The following is a 24,147-nucleotide window of genomic DNA, read 5'->3' on the forward strand; positions in this document are numbered from 1 at the left end:
AGTGCCACCTGGAAGAAATCAATTGCAATAGGTGCAAGGCTTTTTATTGCAAACCCTTATTTTTAGTACAGTTTCATAAAGCAAAACCTTACTTAACCACATTTTGTGAGGACCCTGAGCACTTAATCTCTTTAGAGGCTCCTGGGCAGCTTCTCAGTGTGAGGCCTGAGGTCTCTGCAGTCCTATCCCCCTGCCTTGGGGAGGCTGCCACAGCCTGTTGGGCACCAACAAAGCTACACAGAGGGACAATGATATGGAAAATCCTTAGGAGGGGGGGGCCTGACCCTGTTAGACAAACAACCCAAACCCTCAGCCTAAGTCAGCTGCTCCTGGGGCTGCTGCTGTCCCACGTAGGGTAGCACCTTACAAGGCTCCAGCTCCACTTGCTCCACCAGAGCACACAGCATTTGAGAAGGAGCTATCCCCACCTGGGAGGAAGGACTTGCAGGGAAGTTTTGTAAGGAGAGCATTTCCATGCACACCTGTTTGCCCTTTTCCCAGGTCAGTGGTTCTCCTCATGAAATGGCTTTCCCAAGCTGTACACTGCAGCTGCTTAGCTGGGGTCTGAGGGGTTTTTCCACTTGGTAATTACGATGCCTGCAAGCAAGAAGGAGGGATCCAAGCTCTGAGTTGCTGCTGCAGCTTGATCACAGCAGATCGTTGCTGCCAGCAAATCGAATGCCTGAGAGCTGAGAGCCTTTTCAGCTAACTTCAGCTGTCTGGCATCAGAAGGCCAAACAGCTTAAGCCTGCACACCTTTTACATGCTAAGCAAAGGCTATTTCCAGAAAGCAAATCATCTCTGCTTTAAATCATATCCTGAAGGGGTGCACAAATCTTTTTTGCTGCTTAATTCTATCTACTGGAGAAAGAGAAAGAACCTGCCTGATAAGTGTGGGCTTGGGCAGGCAAATCAGCAGTCAAAGCCTGCATGTTGGCAGCATTGAGAGTTCTGCATTAAAGCTAAGGCTGTGAGTTTTAATTTAGGCTTTCTGCTTTTCTTTCTGCCTCCCCCAGCAGCTCAAGGACAGATGGTGTGGGGAGCAGCAAGGCTCAGGAATAGCCTTGGTCACACAGGGATGCTATGCATGCTCCTCTGTAAGGTCAAGGGAAGGTCTCCTCCCCCTCTCTACCCTGGTGAGGCTACACCTGGAGTGTTGTGTTCAGCTCTGGGCTCCCCAGTTCAAAAGGGACAAGAAACTACTGGAGAGAGTCCAACAGAGAGCCAAGAGGATTAGAGGACTGGAGTGTCTCTCTTAACAGGAGAGGCTGAGAGACCTGAGACTCTTTAGCTTGGAAAAGAGAAGGCTGAGAGGGGATCTTAGCAATACAAATAAAAATCTAAAGGGTCCTGAGGATGGGGCTGGACTCTTTTCAGTGGTGGCCACTGATAGGACAAGTACAAACTAGACACAGGAGATTTCATAGAGTCACAGAATCAGTCAGGGTTGGAAGAGACCACAAGGACCATCTAGTTCCAACCCTCCTGCCGTGGGCAGGGACATCCTACCCTAGAGCAGTTTCACTCGAACTTAAGGGGAACCATCTTTAATTTGAGGGTGATGGAGCACTGGAACAGGCTGCCCAGAGAGGTTGTGGAGTTTCCTTCTCTGGAGGACTTTAAAAACCTTGCTGGAAGTGTTCTTGTGCAACCTGATGTAGGTGAAGGTGTGTTAGCAGGGCAGTTGGACCAGATGGTCTCTGGAGGTCCCTTCTAACCCCACCACTCTGATTCTGTGGCCAGCAGCTGTCGAGGCTGCCTCTAAGGACACTACTGGGAAATCAGGCAGGAGGAAGATTCTGCTGCAAAACAACTCTTCACCTCCTCCCTGCAAGAGAGGCTACTAGAGGGACAGTGGAACTGCCACCAGTCTGTAGCACGTTAGCAAGCCAGAAAACAAAGGCAGCTCCCTGCTGCCCACAGCCCCGCCGGTGGGCACCGCCGGTCCTGCTGGCACAGCCATTCGCCGCGGTGCTCTGGTGCGGGCTCGCTTGGCGGGTGCTGGCTCAGCAAAGCATAGGCAGGGGCGATGCTGGGGCAGCGGGGAGGGGAGAGGAGCGCAGCAGAGCCCGGGGGGACAGGGCTGGCGGCGCAGCCGTGGGGCTGGCTGCCGCAGAGCTGGGAGCAGGGAGAGAGGAGAGCGGCGGCGAGGAAGCTCTGAGCACCACCACGGCTCTCCTGGGCGCACCTGGGCGTGTGGCACGAATTTGCCGATGAACTAAGGCAGAGAAGGAGCAAAAGCAGCCTAAAAATCCACAGACTGCCCTTCCAGCAAGGAGAAGGTACTAGGGCTCTCTTTCCGCCCCACCCCCGCCGTGCGAAGCCGGTGAACTAAGGCAGAGAAGGAGCAAAAGCAGCCTAAAGAGCCAAAGAGTCCCTTCCAGCAAGGGAAAGCACAGGCAGCCCCTCCTGCGGCAGCCCCTCCTGCGGCACCCCCCCGGCTCCGCACCCCCCCGGCTCCGCACCCGCGCTTGGCGTGGGGAGCTCTAACGAGGCAGCAGAGCTGCGGCGTGGCCCATCCCGCTGGGGCCAGGCTGGCCCTGCCTCCCTGGTGCCCGCTCGCTGTCCCCATGCCACACAGCATTTGTCAGCTGCGGCTGTGGGGCAGGGCAGGCAGCCAGATGGCTATATTTAGCCACAGCAACAAACCAGGCAGTGCATCAGCTGACTGGAGGCAGGGAGCCTGGTGCACGTTTGGCTCTGTGCTGGAAACAGGCAGGGAGGGAGCAGGGCAGAGCCGTGAGAGCCAGGGGAGCTGGAAGCCGCCACCCGTCCCTGCAGAGCAGGCAGCAGGTAAGGGGAGGGCATGGCAAGCGATGGGCTCTGAGCGTGGGCTGTGTCCTGCCCATTGCCGGGAAGGATCCAGGACGGCAGCAGCTGGGGATGCTCCAGGCGGGGCCGGGAAGGGCAGCCACAGGGTAGGGGGTTTGTGCTCTCCGGGGGCTCTCTGGGAAGGTGACCTTGGCACGGAGCATGGACTGCCGGTGTGCGGTGCCTGAGGCAAGGGGGCTTGCCGGTGTGCGGTGCCTGAGGCGATCCAGCCCCTGGGAAGGGTTTGTCTGTGAATAGGTAATGTCAGGTCCTTCCGGAGGAAGGGCACACTGGCAGGGCTCAGTTAATGATCAGTGCTGGCGGCAGTGAAGGTGACACGCCCGTGGCCGTAGCTGGAGCATCCGGGTGTCCCCCTGCACAGCGGGGTCACAGCAGGCCTGCATCCTGACCCTGCAAGGGGTGGGAGAGGAGGTGGAGGAGCAAGCCCCTTCCTCACGCTTAAAGAAAGGAAGAGAAGGAAGCAGAAGGAATAAAGAGAGAGTAACAAAAAGGCCATCAGGTTTGAAACAGGCACCTCTTGCTCTCCGTTCAGCAAATCCCAGCTGGGCTGGCTTTACCAGTAACACCTGAGATAAAAACCAGTAACAGCCAGCAGGGAGGGATTGACACCCCGGGCTCGGTGCAAGCTGCTCACTTGTGTGATCTGCAGCTTTGCAGGGAGGCTCAACAAAGCAGGTTCATTTCAGCAATGACAAGCAAGGCATCAGTGCTAGCAAAGCACTTCTGTGCTTAATCGCACAACAAAGCCTTGTCCTGTCGGCAGATTACTCTCACACACACGCTCCATCGGGGAGAGACAGGGAAACAAGGAGCAAACAGGGATCCAGGCTATGTGCTCACTGCTGCTGGCAGGGGAGCTAAGCAAAGCACAAGGAAGAGAATTTTGGAGCAAAAAGAAAGAAGTAAGAATCAGTACCTTTAGCAAGCAATCCAGCAGAAAAAAAATCTCTGTTTACAAGTCTTAACTTGCCAGTGGGAGCAGGGTGATGGAAATCCACCCTAACACATTGATTTGAATTAAAAGGACAGGAATGAAACCCTTCTGGCTTTACATAAGCACTCAGGGAAGGCTGTCTCACTCCGCAACTACATTTAGGAACCAGTGGCAGAGGAGAAAAGGAACTTTTGTAGAAGAGATCAGCTGCAATGTGCCTTTGTTCACCTGATGCCCCTCCCCGGGGGTAGGTCAGCTCCTCTCCTGTTCTTGCCTGCTCAGACAGCGTGAAGTCAGAGCCCTGTGACAGTGACCAAACCAGCACAGTATTAAATAAGGACAGCAGCTTGTCCTTTGCTGCCACAACCTGGACAGCAAGATGAGTCAGTGCACCTGCACCACCCTGCTTCAGCTGCTGCTGCCTGCATTGCTTCAGCTGGGGCCACTGCTGCTGGGCTCTTTAATGAAGGTTTCCTTTTCTACTGCACTTCATCACTTGGCTGCTTTTGAATCCAGGGGCTCTTTGTGAAGCCATGGGTGCAAAAGGAGTGCCAGTTTAAAAATGCAGTTTCTGTTTGCCACAGTAAAGCAGTGAGTGGCTCAGGTAGCAAGGGCAAGCCCCCAAATGGCTTTCACATGCTGCGGGTGTCTGCTCTCTCCTCTGCAGCCATGGCACCCCGCATAAGACTGGGCCTTTCAAAGCCTCTCCCAACCATATGTGAAACCCATGAGGAAGCAGTGGAAGATTCAACCAACAGCCTGAAGGGCTCTGGAAGCACTGCAGCCAGCCCAGACTTGCACTCCAGTGACGATTACATTCAGTCCATCTGCCACCTGGCCAGACCTACCTTCCCAGGCCTTCCTGAGAGCAGCAGTAAGGTTGAGGGCAGGAGAATCCTGAAGAGCTCTGAAGACATGTCATGGTCTGCAGCCCTTGGGGGGATGCAGCAGGAAACACCTGAACGTAAACTGAGCCATTTCATCTCAAACGTGGTGCCACTGGGAAAAGTGATGTCTGCAGAAGCTGACTTCTGGGCCAGAGAGGACCCCTTGGCTCAGATCTACACCTGTGCAGGAAAGCTCTGCTCCTCCAAGGCTTCTTCCTATGGTTCCAGCACTAGTTACTCACGGTACTTTTCCACCCCAAACAATGAACTTCATCCCCCAGCCACGAAAGGAAAAGCCACAGAGAACCCAAACTTTCCAGGAGTGTTCAGTTTCCCAAGGCTTCCCTCCCCAAGACCTGCACAGAAAGAAGCAGTCTGCTCGGGGGGGAAAAACCTGAGGAGAGATGAGGGAGCAGTGCTAGGGAACAACCAGAGGCAGAAGGGACACAGCACCTCGCTCAGTACCAGTGAAGAGCCACCCTCAGGGAGAGGCAGGCTGGTAGGAACCCCAGCCTGGCACTCGTCTGTAGGAAGGCAGGGCTCTTTGTCCAGTACAGCAGGCACTGCTGGAAAAGAAGGGAGAGGAACACCTCACTGTGACCAAGATGTAATGGGTGATGTCCCCACCAAGCAGAGATACTCCAAGCTTTTCCAGGTACCTAAGAAAGCCATGATCCATAACTGGATTGCAGAGCACAGATGCATTTGGAAAGAAGCTAAGGTAAAAGCTTGTTTGCTCCCAGCCATTGCTGAAGTGTGAAGAAGAAGCTGCTCAGATAATTTCATTCACAGGATATAAACCTCCTGTGCTCTAGAAGCTCTCCCTGGGGTCCTTACACAGAAACATGTGCATGCAAGTCAGGCAGACTTTTGTGACCCATCATCTCCCTCATCAGTGAGCAAAGGGACAATTCAGTCTCATCCCCTCAGGAAACAATCAGTTCTCATTTTGGAAAGGCATCTCCCCCACCTGTTGCCTGGAACTGCCCTGACCTTGAAAAGAAGCTGGAGAGAGGACAAACTTCATCTGTTCTAGAGGAGAAGCAATGTGTGATACCATCAAAGCACTGCTGTTTTCCAGCAGAGGCCAAGCAGCCAGACGTGGCTCACACTTGGGTCTGGCTGCTCTGAAAGGGACCTTTTGAGCAATGCTTGGGCAGTTCTAAATGTGCTCCCTCCAACGTATGTGCTTAGGAGGAGACCCAGCTGCAGACCGCTCCTCCAGCACCAGACACCACAGCACAGGTCACCTCCTAGTGCAGCACTGCAGAGAAGCTGCTCCTTGTAGTTACAAGGAGTCTTTCACTGGGATTTGCTAGAGGGCAGCATGGAGGATATGACAACTCTTCCGGGAGAGGATTTTCCTGTTGCTTACCCTGGCACTACTTTGTCACTCTTACTCCTTGATTTCCCCTTGGCAGGAGACAAGCTAGGAGCACTGGGTGGGCATGGCTGTGCCACTGCTGCAGCTCTCCTGGAGCTGTAACATCCTGCAATGCCAGCTGTGACAAAGACAGGTATTGTGCTGGTCTCTGCCCTGTCACACCCACACCAGTCAGGCTGCACACCATGAGCACCCACAGCAGCCAGGCTGTGCACCATGAGCACCCACAGCAGCCAGGCTGTGCACCATGAGCACTCACAGCAGCCAGGCTGCAGACTATCAGCACCCACAGCAGCCAGGCTGTGCACCATGAGCACTCACAGCAGCCAGGCTGCAGACTATCAGCACCCACAGCAGCCAGACTGTGCACCATGAGCACTCACAGCAGCCAGGCTGCACACCATGAGCACCCACAGCAGCCAGGCTGTGCACCATGAGCATCTACAGCAGCCAGACTGTGCACCATGAGCACCCCACAGCAGCCAGGCTGTGCACCATGAGCATCTACAGCAGCCAGGCTGTGCACCATGAGCACCCCACAGCAGCCAGGCTGTGCACCATGAGCACCCACAGCAGCCAGGCTGTGCACCATGAGCACCCACACTCACAGCAGCCAGGTTGCACACCATGAGCACCCACAGCAGCCAGGCTGTGCACCATGAGCACCCACAGCAGCCAGGCTGCAGACTATCAGCACCCACAGCAGCCAGGTTGCGCACCATGAGCACCCACAGCAGCCAGGCTGTGCACCATGAGCACCCACAGCAGCCAGGCTGCAGACTATCAGCACCCACAGCAGCCAGGTTGCACACCATGAGCACCCACAGCAGCCAGGCTGTGCACCATGAGCACCCACACTCACAGCAGCCAGGTTGCACACCATGAGCACCCACAGCAGCCAGGCTGTGCACCACAGGCACCCATGGAGTTTGGGTGCAGGAGCTCCATGAGCTCCTACATGGCTCTGCTGGCTCAGCAGCCCAAGAAGAGCAGCTCTGACTGCCTGGGGATGCTAGGCTGATATTCACCGGCCCTGAGCTTGAAACAATCCTTTCTGGGGTTCTCTTCATATCTGTGCTGCTATGTCCTTCCCTCCCTGACCACGCCAACGATGCTGCCTGGGGCTGTGAGACCGAAACACGACAAGCCCGCGGCCAGAGCTCACGGTGCAACCGTCCGGCACACAGCCCACGTAAAGCAGTCCAGCTGATGGTAGTGCTGCACATCTGCAGGAAGAGAAGCATTCCTGTGCCGCTGTGAGAGCCCACTGTGGTGTGGTGAGCACAAACCTGCTGCGTGGAGACTTCCCTGCCCAGAGAGGCCACCTGGCATCGGCGCTTCCCTGGGCAGTCAGAGCAACTGCTCACACCTGCGCCTGGTGCCGCTCTCTGCACAGCCAGCCGAGAGAAGCAGGTGAGAAAACTGCAGAGCACTGCTAGCCCAACCATCAGGAGTCTAGCTAGGGCAGGACTCTCCTGGCACAGAGGCACAGAGGCTGTTTGCTCAGCAGCAGCTAGGCTGGGAAATAGCCTTGCAAAGCTGCAATTGCAAATGGGCTCACAAGCGCCTCCTAAGCCCCCCTCGAGCAGATTAAATCAGAAGGCAACTCCTGCTCGGTACCAACACGAATGTAAATAAGCTTGAGGATCAAAAGAGAAGCTTGTTCCAGCTGCTCATTCTCACCTCTCTTACCTCGAGTGCTTTTTTCCTCCTGTTGAAACTCATTAGCACTGTGGAGCTCAACTGCTTCTCGTCTTCGTTTTGGACCTAACCACACAGCAAGAAGAGAAGTGAAGGTGGCTCCAGCATTTAGAGCCAAGAGAGCTGCACTGTGGGGATGCCAGCCTGCTCTGTCTCCTCAATGTCTTCCCTTTCCTTCTCAGGTTGAGGTTGGGATTCAAGTGCTGCTTGTCCTCCTTGCCCTGCTGACGTTCAGACATCTCTGTGTGTGAACCTTTGCGACGCTAATGCCTAGCAAGTCTTGTGCCAGCTGCATGTATCACTGCTCTGTCAGAGAAAACAAATAAAGCCACTACACTGAGTTGCTGCTTCCATTACTGCAGAGCCATGGGGGATAACTTTCAGTGCAGGGCTGGTCCATAGCACAAGGGTTTATGGCTTACCACCCAAACACCTGCTCGTGCCCACCACGTCACCCACAGAGGCAGCTCCCAGGTTCTTCCCACACACTGAAGGCCTTGCCAAGCTTTTCTGCCTTGTCAGGGTCAGGCCCTCCATGCTCAGGACCCAGACAATTGTTTCCCCTAAAACCAGCCAAGCTGTGTATCAGCAGATCCCCTGGGGACAACCACTGTAGCTAAAGTACCTATCCTCATGGCAGAGGCACTGAAGAGCCTTCACATCTCACCTCCTTTGCAGCTCATGCCCAGCACTGATTCCTCCTGAGCTGCCATAAACCCTGAAACCCACCAACTTCTCCAGCAGAGCTGCCTAGATGTCTAAAACCTGCAAGCCAGGACCAGAGCACCAATGTGCTGTGTCCAGGGGAGAGCCCATCCACGGGGCTCACAGCTCAGCAGTTCCTGCTGCTCCTGGCTCTGCAGATACTGCAATGCCCAGAACAAAGAGGTGCAGGGACAGGTGTGAGATGCAAATACTGCACTGCTCAAAGCAAAGAGGTACAGGAACAGGTAAGAGATGCAACTCAGGGCACTCTGGGAAGAAACCCAAGCTCCTCTTATGCAGGGCAGGGAGCAGAGCCATGGTCTGCAGGGTTCCTACCAGAGGAAAAGCAACTGGGAGCACTCCTCTCCTTCTTCCCCTGCTTTGGTGGCCACACTGCTCCGTGGATGTACACCTGGGGCCACCAGGAAATGTTCCACTCTGTGTTTTCCTCTGTGTGAAAAGAGCAGCTGAGGAATTGCCAGCAGAGATAAACCTGCAGAAGTCAGAGCCTGTTCAGAAGGGCTTCCAGACAAGAAAGAAAACCTTACCTAGGAATTTAGGTCACAGAGTGAGATAAAAGCCATGCTGCTTCCATGGCCAATCTCACGACAGGTTCTACATTTGAAGTCACTGGCAGAAAAATCTCATTTATTGAGATCATCAGAGCTGCTGAAGGGATTTGGATTAATTTGAATGGGGAATTGATCTCCAAATCCCACTGGCAGCTCCCAGTCTCAGCCTTCACAACCAGTTCACAGCAATCTACAGGCTAAGGTGCAATTTTGCTCACATGATCCTGCAGACTTTCACTGCTGCAAAGAGTAAATGCATTGGGACACAGGAAACCATGGCCAGAATTTACAAACCAAAGGCATGCAGGCAGAAACAGAACTGTCCTGCTCCTTCCTCACATGCTTGTCCTTTTTAGGCTGTCAGGTAGTGCCAGGACTTGGGGGTATGGAGCAAAGCTGGAGGTGGGTAGGTTCAGAGTGGAGGTGAGGAGGAAGCTGTTCAGCATGAGAGTGGTGAGAGGCTGGAATGGGCTGCCCAGGGAGGTGGTTGAGGCCCCATGGCTGGAGGTGTTTAAGGCCAGGCTGGCTGAGGCTGTGTGCAGCCTGCTTTAGGGTAGGGTGTCCCTGGGCATGGCAGGGGGTTTGGATCTAGATGATCCTTGTGGTCCCTTTCAACCCTGACTGATTCTGTGATTCTAAGAACTTCCTCCTAGGCTGGATGTTAGGAGGAAGTTGTTGGCAGAGAGAGTGATTGGCATTGGAATGGGCTGCCCAGGGAGGTGGTGGAGGCACCATCCCTGGAGGTGTTGAAGCAAAGCCTGGCTGGGGCACTTAGTGCCATGGTCTGGTTGCTTGGCCAGAGCTGGGTGCTAGGTTGGACTGGATAATCTTGGTGGTCTCTTCCAACCTGCTTGATCCTATGTGACAAAGATATTGACCAGCCCAAACCAAAGGTGAGGAAGCAATGGCTCTGTGAGTCTCACTAATGGGATCTGGTGATCACAACAGGGCAGAAGCAGCTCAGAAACCCCTGACACAGCCACAGCCCACTGAGACCATCACCCCTGACAGGAGCACCATGCCTGTGCCAGCATGGACAGCCAGGAAGACAGAGGTCAGTTAGAAACTAAAGCATGAGCCAGTACAAAGTGGTCACAGAAAGGGACAGGTCATCAACAGATCTCTTTCAGCAAGGGAGTGCAAGGAGCAGGAGTGGCTTTGAGGGCTGCACCCGAAGAGGGAGGTGCAGGGGTATGAGTGAGGTGGGCAAAAGAAGTTTCTGAAAAGGCCTTTCAGTCTGAAGTTAGGCTAAAAGCAGCTGGTTTGGTTTGAAGAAAAGCTGCAGCTCTGAATGGGGCCAGAGAAAACCTGGGGCATGGTTTAAGGGGATCAGACCCAAGGCAGAGCACAGGCTCCCTCCTCTTCAAGCAGAGGCTTTGTGAACAGGGCATCAGGCTGTCCCTGTGCCCTGAAGAGCCTACACTGGGGCCTAATTGCTCATTCAGGGTATAGTTTAATTGACTTTGAGCCTTCCTAAGTGGAGGAAAAAAAATAGATGAGGCACAATAAACTCTGTTTAGTGACTGAGCAGGAACCCCTCAGCTTTGAGTGAAAAGCTGCTCTGCCCCCTCAGCAGCACCATTAAAGGTGAAGTGTTTTGCATCTGCAGCTGTGACCATGGGCAGAAGAGAGCTGAAATGCCAGCTGAGAGCTTTTCTGCATGGACAACCCATGCAGGGCTCTCTGTGCTTTTGGGGCTTGGCACCACCAGTGTGGGCCACAGTTGACAGCAGTGATGGCCTCTGAAGCACCACAGCTCAGGCTGGTGACCTCTCCTCGGGCACTGGGACTCTCAAGTGTAAAGCAATTTGCCTGGCATCAGCTTAGAGCTGAAGCAAAATACATATTGTGCAAATATAGATAGAATGTTCCTGGCAGCTGCAGCCTTCCTGGAACCACTGCTCCTGGAGGCAGCACTTCCAGGGACTGCTGTGAGTAGCTGTAGGAAAAATGGGCATTTTTGGAATACACTTCCAGTTGCTCCATGTGATGGATTGGGAGTTACCCACACCCCCTCACACAGTGAAATCAGCCAGCTGGAAGTTGAGGAATGAAGCTTTATAGCCACAGCTCATCACAATATACAAGCAGGTAGTTACAGTATATAGCCAATATTTACAGCTGTGGACAGCAAGATGCAAGTCAGAAGTAATGCAGAAGCACAGCAGCCCTCCCAGAAATCAGAGTCCCCAAGAGGGGCTCCCAACCACCCTTCCACCTTCTTTCCACCCCCCACTCTTATCCCAGAGTCTGCCTTACGTGCAAGGTGAGCTGGGAGGGTCGGCAAGGGGGTGAGAAGCAGAAGGGTTAGTTGGGTTCCACAGATCCAGGCAGAGCAGCAGAAGCCCAGGGAGAAAACACAGACACCTGAATCTGACAGGTAGAACTCTTACCTTGACCACAGATACTGCCCTTCCAGGAGCCCTCTGGAAACATTTTATGGCTTCTCAGCACTTTTAAATTGTCAATGGGGAGGCCAATTTCATAGAGTCATAGAATCAACCAGGTTGGAAGAGACCTCCAAGCTCAGCCAGTCCAACCTAGCACCCAGCTCTGGCCAAGCAACCAGACCATGGCACTGAGTGCCTCATCCAGGCTTGGCTTGGACACCTCCAGGCACAGCAACCCCACCACCTCCCTGGGCAGCCCATTCCAATGCCAATCACTCTCTCTGTGAAGAACTTCCTCCTAACATCCAGCCTAGACCTCCCCTGGCACAACTTGAGACTGTGTCCCCTTGTTCTGTTGCTGCTTGCCTGGCAGAAGAGCCCAACCCCACCTGGCTACAGCCTCCCTTCAGGTGGTTGTGTCCTTGTTTTGATTCATCTCAGCAAGCCTATGAGTGCAGCAGCCATCACCATTTGTTACATTTTCACAGCCTATCATCTGATTTTTCCCATTAAAATGTTCCAATGAGCCTCAGTCCAGCACACTCCACAGTATTTGCCCACATGCCATTTGAAATTAAAGGGAGCCTCTCTAAGTCCTTTGCAATGGGCTTGCAAAGGGCATCATTTTCTGCTGCACCAAGAGCACAGGCTTCTAATAGCAGCTGATGAGGGAAATCAAATTATCAGTTGATTCCTTTGTGTGCACTGGCATTTTGTCACCCATTTCTTGCCTTTGTTTTCCAATCAATCCAACTGAGAGCCCATCAGCCTTTGGTGAGCTTAGCAAAGGCTGTGTCAGCCACAACAGTCTGCCTGTGTGCCCTTCACACAGTGGCTTTTCCCCTCTGTGCTCTGCCAAGCAGGGTGGTCACGCAAGGTGAAAGCAGAAGTAGCCAGCAGGGAGCCTGCCACATCTCATCTGATGCTGGAATATGACAGCCACAAGTCAGCTGAAGGCTTTGATGTTTTTCCTTTGGTCACAAGTATGTAGGAGAGGAAAAAAAATGGCTCCTAGGTTATACCAGTGGTGCTGGGCTGCAAGATTTCTACTTACCCAGCTCAGTGGAGGATCAGGTGGAGCTATCCTGGGTTGTAGCTCAGCTTCAGAGGAGAAGGGAGATTCCAGCCCTCCAGGCTCCAAAGCAGCAACACAACAAATATCAACTTGGCTGAAGATCATAAAATGGTTTAGGTTGGAAGGGACCTCAAAGATCATCCAGTTCCAAGCCCCTGCCATAGGCAAGGGCACCTCCCACTAGAAAGCTCACTCAAGGCTTCATCCAGCCTGGCCTTGAACACCTCCAGGGAAGTTGTGGAGCACAGAATCACCCAAGGTGATCTTTGATCACCTTGGGTGATTCTGTGCTCCACAACCTCCCTGGGCAACCTGTGCCAGTGTCTCACCACCCTCACTGCAAAGAACTTCTTCCTAATATCTAGTTTGAATCTCCCCTCTGCCAGTTCAAACCCATTAGCCCTCATCCTGTCCTTACAAGACCTTGCCAATAGTCCCTCCCCAGCCCTGGTGGAGAGCCAGGTGGAGCTATCCTGGGTTGTGGCTCAGCTTCAGAAAAGGGAGATGCCACCACACCTCAAGTGTCCAGGCTCCAAAGCAACAACACAAGAAACACCACCGTGGCTGAAGATGCTTTTCACGTTTCTCCTCAGCTCATGCTGTAGAAGCACTGAGCAGCTACACAGAGAAAATGGTGATGTTTGCTCACAGGTGGCCTTATGGAGTAGCAATGCCCAACTTCCCCTCAGCTGGGTGCTGTGCAGATGCTCAGGGAGCAGCCATCCTGACTTGCTGAGCCCATGAGCCCTTCAAACCTTGTGAGATCAGCCAGCTGCTCCAGATGAAGAGCCACGAAGAACCTCTGCATGGTCCTTGCTCACAGCAGAGCCATAGAATCATAGAATCAGGCAGGGTTGGAAGGGACCACAAGGATCACCTAGTTCCAACCCCCCTGCCATGGGCAGGGACACCTCACACTGGGTCAGGCTGGCCAGAGCCTCATCCAGCCTGGCCATAAACACCTCCAGGGATGAGGCTTCCACCACCTCCCTGGGCAACCCCTTCCAGGGTCTCACCACCTTCATGCTAAAGAACTTCTTCCTAACAGCCAGTCTGAATCTACCCATTTCTAGCTTTGTTCCATCAGTGGCAGTCAAAAACATTCCTGGTCTTTAGGGCAAATAAATATCAGCACAGTCTCTGTGCTGCCCAGGTTTGAAGCCAGCAGCAGCCAGGTTCCCCACAGGAGCCCTGTTTAAGGGCAGGTGGATGTTGGAGCAGTTGACACAACTTGCATCAGTTTAACAGTGACAGCAAAGCAAGTTTGTGGTCCTGCCCAGGAAGAGCAGGTCTAGGATGAGCTGGAGAAGCTGCAGCTGGGGCTCTGCTGCTGTTCCTGGGCCTGCTTCAGCCTCAGCACACCCTGAAACCTCTGCACTGCCACTTCTGCGAGGTGACAGGCAGGGAGGCCAAGGTGCTGTGATGCTTGAGCTGTGCAGCTGAGGTGCAGCTTTCCCCCCACTCACTGTGGCTGAGTGCAAGGCACCCCAAGCCCTGCAGGGACCACAGCACGACCTCAAGCTTGGAGGCTGATTGCTGTGTACCTGTACAGAGCTGCCTCTGCTCAAAACCTGGCTTGCTGAATCCTCGGTGCAGAGGCAGAACGTGAGAAGCAGATGACTCAGAGAGCAAACATCAGGCCTGCTTGCAGTGCAGGGTCAGCTCCTGGAATTAATTGCTGCAGGATGTCAACAAGATAAAATTCAGCAGGATTCGAGAGAGGATTAGACAGTGCTGTGATCAGGAACATTTGTGCAACCCTAACTGGGTCAAAGAAATACGAGAGACACTAAGTGCTGAGCTTCCCTGGAGGGCTGAGGCTGGTACCAGGTGGATTTGAAACGAATTCCTTCCCCATCTTCCCTTCCCAATCTTTTTATAGCAAGAAGCAAATTGCAGGATTTATTGCAAAGTGTCTTCTCTTTCCTTGGGATAATAAAGCAATGTCTGCTGTAAGGAGTCCCCAGGAGCCACAGTGATGAGCTGCAGCATGTGCTGAGATCCTCCCCTTGTGATTTTCTAGACAGGAAATGGAAGTTTTACCTCCTCTGCTATCTCTGAGCTTCAGATCAAATCAAGAACGAGATGCACAATTAAGTGGGCTGCAGATGAGGCAGTCAGGTCCCCACCCTGAAACCCTTCTCTAAATGCACTTAATCCAATTAATTATTTACCTATGTGACAGCAGCAGCCAGAAAAGTGTGGAGGGGTAATCATAGAATCAACCAGGCTGGAAGAGACCTCCAAGATCATCCAGTCCTACCTAGCACCCAGCCCTAGCCAGTCAATCAGACCATGGCACTAAGTGCCTCATCCAGGCTTTGCTTCAACACCTCCAGGGACAGCAGCTCCACCACCTCCCTGGGCAGCCCATTCCAATGCCAATCACTCTCTTTGCCAACACCTTCCTCCTAACATCCAGCCTAGACCTCCCCTGGCACAACTTCAGGCTGTGTCCCCTTGTTCTGCTGCTGCTTGCCTGGCAGAAGAAACCAACCCCAGCTGGCTACAGCCTCCCTTCAGGTAGCTGCAGACAGCAATGAGCTCTGCCCTGAGCCTCCTCTTCTGCAGCCTGCACACCCCCAGCTCCCTCAGCCTCTCCTCACAGGGTTTGTGTTCCAGGCCTAAGCATGACAGGGAAGTGCTGGAGGACCAGTGGAAGTGGTGGCTTCTCCTGACACGGAGAGAAGGAACCAGGTCTTGCTGACAGTAAGCCAAGAAGCCCAGCTCTGCGTGGAACAGAGACGTCACTCTTGCAGGCAGGCAGATATGCACCAGCTGCTCCCCGGAGGTGGTAGCTGGCTGCAGGGGTGCCCAGTACAATCTTTTCATCATTTTTCCTGCTTCATTAGAAAGATGCTGACAAAAATCTGTGGTCTTTGCACATTTTTCTGACAGTGTGAAAATGCTGCTGGCACAAGTGGCCAGAAGGCACAACACATCGCGTGTGACAGCTCCAAGCTCATCAGGTCACTTCAGTAAGCATCACTGTCTGCAACAAGAGGATTCTGAGAGAAATCTCTCACTAAGGCTCATGCTGGCAGCAGAAACCCACCTGGAACGCTCAGCCTGGCAGCAGAAAGCTTTGGATTCTGTGCCCAATGACAAAGCCCTCTTCCTGCAGGCTAACGCAGGACAGGAAGGACACTGTGCCCACCTTTACATACCAGCCCACCTGGCCTGGCAACAATCATAGGAGCATGGAACTGTCAGGGCTGGAAGGGACATGAAGGATCATCCAGTTCCAACCCCCTGCCATGGGCAGGGACACCTCACACCAGATCAGGTTGCTCAGAGCCACATCCAGCCTGGCCTTCAAACCATCTAGGACTGGGGCTTCCATCGCTTCCCTGGGCAACCTGTGCCAGTGCCTCACCGTTCTTAGAGTGAGGAACTTCTTTGTAATGCCTAATCTGAATCTCCCCTCCTCTAGCTTGGATCCATTCCCCCCAGTCCTATCACTACCCGACACCCTAAAAAATCCCCCACCAGCTTCCTTGTAGGCTCCCTTGAGGTACTGGAAGGCCACAATAAGGTCTCCTTGGAGCCTTCTCTTCTCCAGCCTGGGCAACCTCAACTCTCTCAGCCTGTCCTCATAGCAGAGCTGCTCCAGCCCTCTGAGCATCTCCATGGCCCTTCACTGAGCCTGTTCTTGTAATTAAGGCTTCAGAACTGGATGCAGTACTCGAGGTAGGGTCTCACCAGGGTGTAGGGGAGGGGAAGAATCACCTCTCTCAACCTGCTTCTCTTGATGCAGCCCTGGACACAGTTGGCTTTCTGGGCTGCACTTGCACACTGGAGGCTGCTGTTGAGCTTCTCATCAACCAGTACCCCTCAAGTCCCTTTCCTCAGGGCTGCTCTCAAGCCAGTCACTGCCCAGCCTGTACTGGTGCTTGGGATTGCCTGGACCCATGTGTGGGATGCCCTGTGAAGTGTAAGGCTCTTCACAGTGAACTTCCAGCACTTTTAAAAGCAATGAGGAGTCAACTGACACCCCAGGCAGATTTCACCTTCCCATCTTTAAAAACTAGTAACCTGTAAGGCTTATTTAGGGGCAAGAAAACATTCAATTGCATCGAAGATCCCCACAGCTTGATTAGCTTTCCTGCCTTCCATGCAAGCAGTAGTCAAACCTTTAGAGAGCCAACAATCAGTGAGGAGAGGAAGATGAAAAGGAAGCAAGCAAGCAGAACACTCACCTTTAATGAAGTGTGGCTTCTCCTCAAAGGTCACCTGATGTACTTTGCACACTGTTGTCCTTTTTATTCATCTCTTTCTCTCCTTCCCTATTTTTGGGCTCAATTCCAGATGTTTTAAGGCTCCTTTGCTCCATGTGTCAGTAGAAAAGAAATGCCACAGTCACATGTACCAAGTGGGACATGCCCACCCTGTACGGCACACACTCAACTTTGGTTCTGCCAATGAAGTGCCAGCACACACAGGAAGGAGCAGTAACCAGAGTCTGGCCAAGGTAGGTTTGTGTTCAACTCTATTCCAACAGCTGTAATTATTTTACTGCAAGTTAAGTAAAGACAAAGTTTTCTCCCACCTGGCTCAGAAGCACTGAACATGAGCTCAGCTCAATCCTTTGCCTTTAGATGCTGCTTCCCATATAGACTCCCTGGACAGGACATCAGGCTGTCCATTTAGCTTGGCACAGAATTTCCCTAGAGATAGATCTTCCCATGCCAGGGTAGCAGATACTACTTAAAGAGCTCAAGAACTCCCATTTGGAACCTTGTAAGAGCCCTGCTCATCTTACAGTACATTAAGTAGATTAAATGCAGCAAGCTAAGGCTGAGGATTACACCACTGAAGACCAACCAGGTCGTTTTTATTCCCATCATGAAAGCTGGGTTCACAAAGCCAATGTTTAACTGGCATGGATGCTACCAAACCAACTGTTGCCACTGCAAAAGGTTCACTCCTAGGCCTGAAGTTCCACAAAGCCTCCAAGCCTCACTTTCCATCAGCATGTTCACTAGAACTCAGCAGATGAAGCCTGTGTTACCCACACCATCTAGTGGCAAGACTTCAGATGTGGTGGGAACTAAAACTTCACCCAGGAGACAAAACCAGAGAAATCACTGCTTAAGTCTGCCGTGGACTCAGTAGACACAAGCTGAGCACTCTGGGGCATGTGGCATGGATAGAAACGCTGAAGGAGATGATTCCTGCCACAGCAAAGCAGTGCTGGCCTGCTGCACTGGGCTCTGAAGAGAGGTCTTGTGTGCTTCAGTGCTTCACACAGCAAGAGGGCTCAGGGCTTCCAGATTTTCTGCTGCCAGAGATGGATACAAACCAGAAGAGTCTGGACTGCTATGCATACCCTCTGAGACAGAAGAATGTGATATTAAAATAAACTAAGGACTTATTCTGGGAGAGGGAAATGAATAAAAGATGCAATGAATCTTCACTTTGTTCCCCTTCCATGGTACATTAATGAAGTCTTCTACTCCCTCCCAGCTGCCTCCACTGAGCTTTCTGGGGTGGAAAGAGGCATAGTGTGAGGTCTACAGGACCCAGACAAACACGTCTGGACCTTACATATCACAACTGACCTTGCTGACTGGGGAAGGTCAGAAGATGGCCAGATTGATTGAGATCTGAGTAGGCTGGGCCAGGAGTTTCCCACAAACCTTACAGGCATTACTAATCAGGTTCATTTTGCAATCCAAACCCAACTGATTCAAGCAGCTTTCTGGCCTGTGGATCTATAAAGTCACAGAAAGTCCTTCTGGGACGATCAAGTTCCTTACAGCTTCCATTCTGCCCTTGATACGTTTGAGTCATTCACTTTGGCTGCAGGCACAGCTTTTCAGGAAGGGCTTTAAAGGAATTAAAATAGGAATTAAGACTTCAAGAAGGTTTGAAACAGATATTGGATTTATTGGTCAGCTATGAGTAGGAAAATACATTGGTAAAGAAAAAAGAAGACCCTGTATATATAAATATAATACTAACTAGTTAAAATTTGACCAAGAAGAAAGTTCCACTGAAGAGAACAGTAAAAGCCCTTGTTTACCATCAGACCATATTCAGTTTCCCATTGATCTTGTTGAAGAGCTGCCTATAGACAAATGCAACATTCTTTGAGCTTAGTGCAGATAATGTGCTGGTTTTTGTGTTACATGAATGGTAAACAAGAGTTAGTCCAGTGCATTACACATTATACAGAAGTACTGTGAATAAAGACTAAGATATTCTATTTTAGACACTACTTAAACATACCAAAGACACTTAAGTGTTACAAATTTATGCAACCAAAAAGAAAATAAAAGGAGTTAACATACTAAAAAATACTGTGTCTGGCTGGATGAGAAAAGGCTTGCTACAAAAAAAAAGCAGTTAACTGAATGGTTTAAAGGTTTACAGTGTAATTAAGTTTGCTTTCCTATTTTCCTCCCCAACAGTGCTGTAATTATTTTGTCTTTTGTACAGGTTTGTGTGGTGGGGAAAAAAACAACACAACCAAACACCCAAACAAACAACTCGAAGCTATTGTCAAAGTCTGCCTTCAATAAAAAAAATAACCAACCAACCCCAAAAGCCACTTGAGAGATTGGATAAAGTTACAAAGATGCATTCATGCAACGTTTGGTCAAATGCCAGCCAAATTTGACCCTTTTTGTTGTTGGTTTTTTTTTTTGAAGACCAAAAGGCTGCTAAAAGCCCAAAATAATTACAACACACCCCAGCTCACATATGCTCTTTCCCCTCCCTACTCAGGCTGTGTTAAAAGCAGTAAGTCGTGGTGTTAGTCTTGTACTCTAATCAATCCTTCTTAGTTAAAGGTGTAGTTCCATTGACACTTTGACACCCAAAACTCTTGGTAAAGGTAAATCAAAACTAGACAAGATATGGCTGACTGTACTCGAAGTGAAAGCTTGGCCTAACCTAAATAAAACCTCTCAACCCCAAGGGCTGGGCTGTGACTTTTGCTAGGTGTGCTTTTACAACAAGAACACTGAAGGTTATGTTATGGCAAACACCCAAACCCACCTCGGGTAAAAAAAAAAAAAGCCTTGCAAAGAACCACTTGGACATCAAAAACTATGAAGCAGAGGTTTGGATTTTTGTGAAGACACAAGTTTATTGCCTTGTTCTATCTTAGAGCTGGAAATTGAGACCTCAGAGTTAGATCTGGTTTTGACACAGGAAGGTATTTTCTCGGAGAGGTGGCGTGAGTAAAGTTTCTCTCAGCTCTGTTTCGGTGCCATCTGGGCCTTCCCTAATACTCAGAATATTTCTCCACCCCCTTCAGCCCCCAAGCCATAGCTGCTGCAGTCCAGTTAAAACCCAGTGAAGTCAAAGGAGTGTCTTCAATGTGTTCAGTGGGTTTTCAATTGGGATATGATGGACTAGAAGAAAAGCTGGAGGGAACCGATATTAAAGACGCACCCTTAGCCTGTGAGGTGACCGAGCAGGAACGGTTGTGTCTCCAAAAGCACAAGGGGCCACACTTCCACATGCTGTCATCAATTCCAATGGGTTTTAAGACTAAGCAACACAGGAGAACACATACTGGATAAAGCTCAAACCTTTTAGAATCTAACAAGTGCACTCAAGCTCCAGCATCTATTAAAAGTAAATGATCCCCCTCTAAGAAATACAAAATGAGTTAAGTGCTTCCCTTCCCCTTCCGTAAAGCTTTCTGGACTCGTTACACAATCCAGATCATCAGAAAACAACAACCAAAAAAACTGAGATTAAAAAATAAACCAAAACAGACAACTTTTGCTCGGTCTGACAGGCTCAAGTGGCTCATCAGCACTGGAAATTGCCATGATGTACATTACCGAGACATCATTAAGGAAACAGGAGTAAAACACCTTTTATTCACACTTTACAAGAGAAAAAAATTAAACCTCAAGGGAACAAAAAAAGAACCAAACAGAAAAAAAATTAACACTACTCATTAAAGTCTACTACAGCAACACTAACCAGAGTTTCAAGGTACTGATTATGAACTGGACACGTTTGGTGTTGTCACAACTCAAACCAAACCGAAGCAACCCCAAGAGATCAGGTCCCAGACAAGGATTCGAGATCAAAACTTCTCCTAGTGAAATCTTAAAACCTGTACATTTGCCACATCCCAGCTGCTCCTCGCTTCTTCCAGCCCTAAAGCAGACCAGTTGGAGCAGGTTGGTGTGTGCTGATGACTCCTCAATAAAAAATTTGAAGCATTATTACCAATCCATTTCTCTTATATATATAAAAATTCACAATACTTAGAAATTTATCACCTTAATGCTCAGTGTCCTTTTGCTTCCCTGCCCGCAGCTGAAACAAAAGCTGTTTTAAGACCAAGCTGTCTCTGTTTTTAAAACTCTTTACATTGATTATTCAAGTTGTATTAGTTTAAGGAGATGATAAATTCTCCCCTTTTTTAGGCTAACAAATAGATTTGTAAGTTGTTAGGTACTTGGCTTCACGACACAAATGGCACTGAGGGTACACTCTTAACACTTCTAGATCTGAAGAATTGTCTTTGGGACCTGTATTGAAAATGCATTTATTTTTACACTGCTTCATCAATAAAAAAGAAGGAGGAAAAAAAATATATATATAATGCAGGATTGTGTTTTGCTTTGTTTTCTTTTTCTTCAAGGACTTACACTTTCTGAAACCAAGGAACACACTTCAAGAGAACTCACATGATAGCGATTCTTAGTGGGGAAAAGACGGCACTGTGCAATGACACCGAAGGAAGCAGTGCACGAAGCTAGAAACTGTGTACCCATAACCTGAACATGTTCCCAAAAGTGTGAGAGTCAAAAAAAAAAAAAAAAAAAAAAAAAGAAAGAAAAAAAATAAGCCCCACAAGAGATGCCACAGCTTATACAAAAGTAGCTTCATAAAATCTTCCACAAGTGTTAACATCGGTTAAAAAAACGAAAAGAGGATGCACAGGATCTCTCTGCATGCACAGGCAGTGCTAAGTTGAGAACAAATTGAAGCAGGCACAGTGGAGAGAGGACAGAGATTTGAAAGAGAAATGAAGTCGCTGTACACATTTCACTTCCAAAGTTAGAGATGGGAAACGTTTCACTTTGGAAGTTAGAGATGGGGCAAAACGTTTGGAGCTGTATACACTACACAGCGGCAATCGTTTTGGGGCCGTTATAGAGTCACTGCTTAGCTTATCTGTTCTGCAAGAACTCCGTTTTGCTCTTAGCTCTAAAAGAAATCAGAGCCAGACAGGATGCATTTAGTTCCCTCTGGAGGACACGAAGATTGTATCTCTGTAGGATATTAAGATTGTAGAAGCTTGGATTTTAACAGCAACGCTCTGGGTTGAACATAAAGTCGTAGAGAAGGGCTAAGGAAACCCTAACAGTGCAAATCGTTAGCAGAGAAAACCTGTGACAACCTCTTTTACAAGCTGGCCTTTTTGTAACACATGAAAACAGATAAAAATTTAGCCTTAAAGTTTACAATACAATCATTTTTTTTCCAAATATGATGATTTTTTTTTCCTTTTTTTTTTTTTTTTTCTTCCTTTTAAGTACAAAATCTCATAAATCAGGTTTGGTTTTTGTTTTTTTCCTGTTGTTCATATACAATCAATAAAGGCTAAATTCAAATTCTATACTTTTTCCTCTTTTTTTTTTCTTCCTTTTTTTTTTCCTTTTTCTTCTTTTTTTTTCTTTTTTTTTTTTAATTTTGTTTTATTTATTTTTTTTTTACAAACAAGTCTGAAAAAGGAAGGAGTGAAGTACAGGGTGGGGGTGGAGAAGGGGGAAACAAAAGAATGTTCTGTGGATGTTCCTACTGGCCTCAAAAGAAGTAGTGCTACAGATAACTGTGCAAAGAGAATATCCTGTATAACAATTCCCTATTTTCAAGGCATGGAAAAAAACAAACCCCAAATGTCAGGTTGGAGAAAAAGAAAAGAGAGGAAGGTTGAACTGTAAGCTATTAAATCGCTATACAAAGGATGTTGGGCTCAGAATTGTGTCTGTTGATAGCACCTGGCTTTTACTATGTCTTTAGCAAATAATTAGATTTAAGATTAAGATTATTAAGAAAACAAAACAAACAAAAGAACAAAACAAAATAACAATCCCTGTTGGCCATACCTCACTCCTCTATATTCAGATTTTACAATTGTACAAGTTAAATTGAGGTTGCCCTCTAAAAATGTACTTGACTACCTCCTGCCAGGGAGATGGATTCCATTTACAGGAGGCAGGAAAGGCAGCAAAAGCTCCAGTTGTGCAAAAAGTGAGAAGTGGTCAGAAGGGATGAGTGGATGTGGACAACCACTTATATTGTTCTCTATTAACCAATGATGATCCAAAGGTCCAAGAATGCCAAGTATGTTTAGCTGAGGTTTAGAGTAGAAGATGTAGTCAATAATACCCTGAAACGAGAAGAAATGAAATTATTAGTGGAAGATGCAGTCAATAATATCCTAAAACAAGAGAAGAAACTAAATCATAGAATCAAGCAGGTTGGAAGGGACCTCCAAGATCATCCAGTCCAATGATTAGTGGAAGATGTAGTCAATAATGCCCTAAAATGAGGGAAGAAATGAAATGATTATTGGAGGATGTAGTCAATAATACCCTAAAACAAGAGAAGAAACTAAATGATTAGTGGAAGATGTAGTCAATAATACCCTAAAACAAGGGAAGAAATGAAATGATTATTGGAAGATGTAGTCAATAATACCCTAAAACAAGGGAAGAAATGAAATGATTATTGGAAGATGTAGTCAATAATACCCTAAAACAAGAGAAGAAACTAAATGATTAGTGGAAGATGTAGTCAATAATACCCTAAAACAAGGGAAGAAATGAAATGGTTAATGGAAGATGTAGTCAATTACACCCTAAAACAAGGGAAATGAAATGGTTAGTCGAAGATGTAGTCAATAATACCCTAAAACAAGAGAAGAAACTAAATCATAGAATCATAGAATCAAGCAGGTTGGAAGAGACCTCCAAGATCATCCAGTCCAATGATTAGTGGAAGATGTAGTCAATAATACCCTAAAATGAGGGAAGAAATGAAATGATTATTGAAGGATGTAGTCAATAATACCCTAAAACAAAAGAAGAAACTAAATGGTTAGTGGAAGATGTAGTCAATAATACCCTAAAACAAGGGAAGAAATGAAATGGTTAGTGGAAGATGTAGTCAATAATACCCTAAAACAAGAGAAGAAACTAAATGATTAGTGGAAGATGTAGTCAATAATACCCTAAAACAAGGGAAGAAATGAAATGGTTAATGGAAGATGTAGTCAATTACACCCTAAAACAAGGGAAATGAAATGATTATTGGAAGATGTAGTCAATAATACCCTAAAACAAGAGAAGAAACTAAATGGTTAGTGGAAGATGTAGTCAATAATACCCTAAAACAAGGGAAGAAATGAAATGGTTAGTGGAAGATGTAGTCAATAATACCCTAAAACAAGGGAAGAAATGAAATGATTAGTGGAAGATGTAGTCAATAATACCCCAAAACAAGGGAAGAAATGAAATGATTATTGGAAGATGTAGTCAATAATACCCTAAAACAAGAGGAGAAATGAAATGATTAGTGGAAGACGTAGTCAATAATACCCTAAAACGAGGGAAGAAATGAAACAGGAGAAATAAATACAGAGAAATAAACACAAGAGAAATAAATACATAAACCAAGAGACATTAA

At 48.8% G+C, this 24,147-nt stretch overlaps 2 protein-coding genes and 1 long non-coding RNA gene across 6 annotated transcripts in view; 2 read left to right on the plus strand and 1 right to left on the minus strand.

Moving 5' to 3' along the window:
- The first annotated feature begins 2,501 nt into the window (after window positions 1-2,501).
- On the plus strand, window positions 2,502-6,470 carry LOC135185031 (uncharacterized). The gene is made up of 2 exons (XM_064161326.1): window positions 2,502-2,793; window positions 4,434-6,470. Exons 1-2 carry the CDS (start codon window positions 2,571-2,573, stop codon window positions 5,411-5,413), a joined length of 1,203 nt encoding a protein of 400 aa, XP_064017396.1. The 5' UTR covers window positions 2,502-2,570; the 3' UTR covers window positions 5,414-6,470.
- An 84-nt stretch (window positions 6,471-6,554) lies between these two features.
- Window positions 6,555-8,078, plus strand: LOC135185032 (uncharacterized). The gene is made up of 2 exons (XR_010306334.1): window positions 6,555-6,840; window positions 6,872-8,078. It is a non-coding gene; the product is annotated as an uncharacterized LOC135185032 (long non-coding RNA).
- Window positions 8,079-18,348: 10,270 nt separating this feature from the next.
- The window catches only part of CNOT6 (CCR4-NOT transcription complex subunit 6), a 42,222-nt gene continuing 36,423 nt past the window's right edge, over window positions 18,349-24,147 (minus strand). For all 4 annotated transcript variants that reach the window (XM_064162113.1, XM_064162110.1, XM_064162112.1 and 1 more), the window contains exon 12: window positions 18,349-22,849. In XM_064162113.1, the coding sequence (XP_064018183.1) occupies window positions 22,637-22,849 (213 nt within the window). In that variant the 3' untranslated portion in view covers window positions 18,349-22,636. The remainder of the gene's footprint in view (window positions 22,850-24,147) is intronic.

The sequence above is a fragment of the Pogoniulus pusillus genome, chromosome 22 (assembly GCF_015220805.1).
Source record: "Pogoniulus pusillus isolate bPogPus1 chromosome 22, bPogPus1.pri, whole genome shotgun sequence".
NCBI lineage: Eukaryota > Metazoa > Chordata > Aves > Piciformes > Lybiidae > Pogoniulus > Pogoniulus pusillus.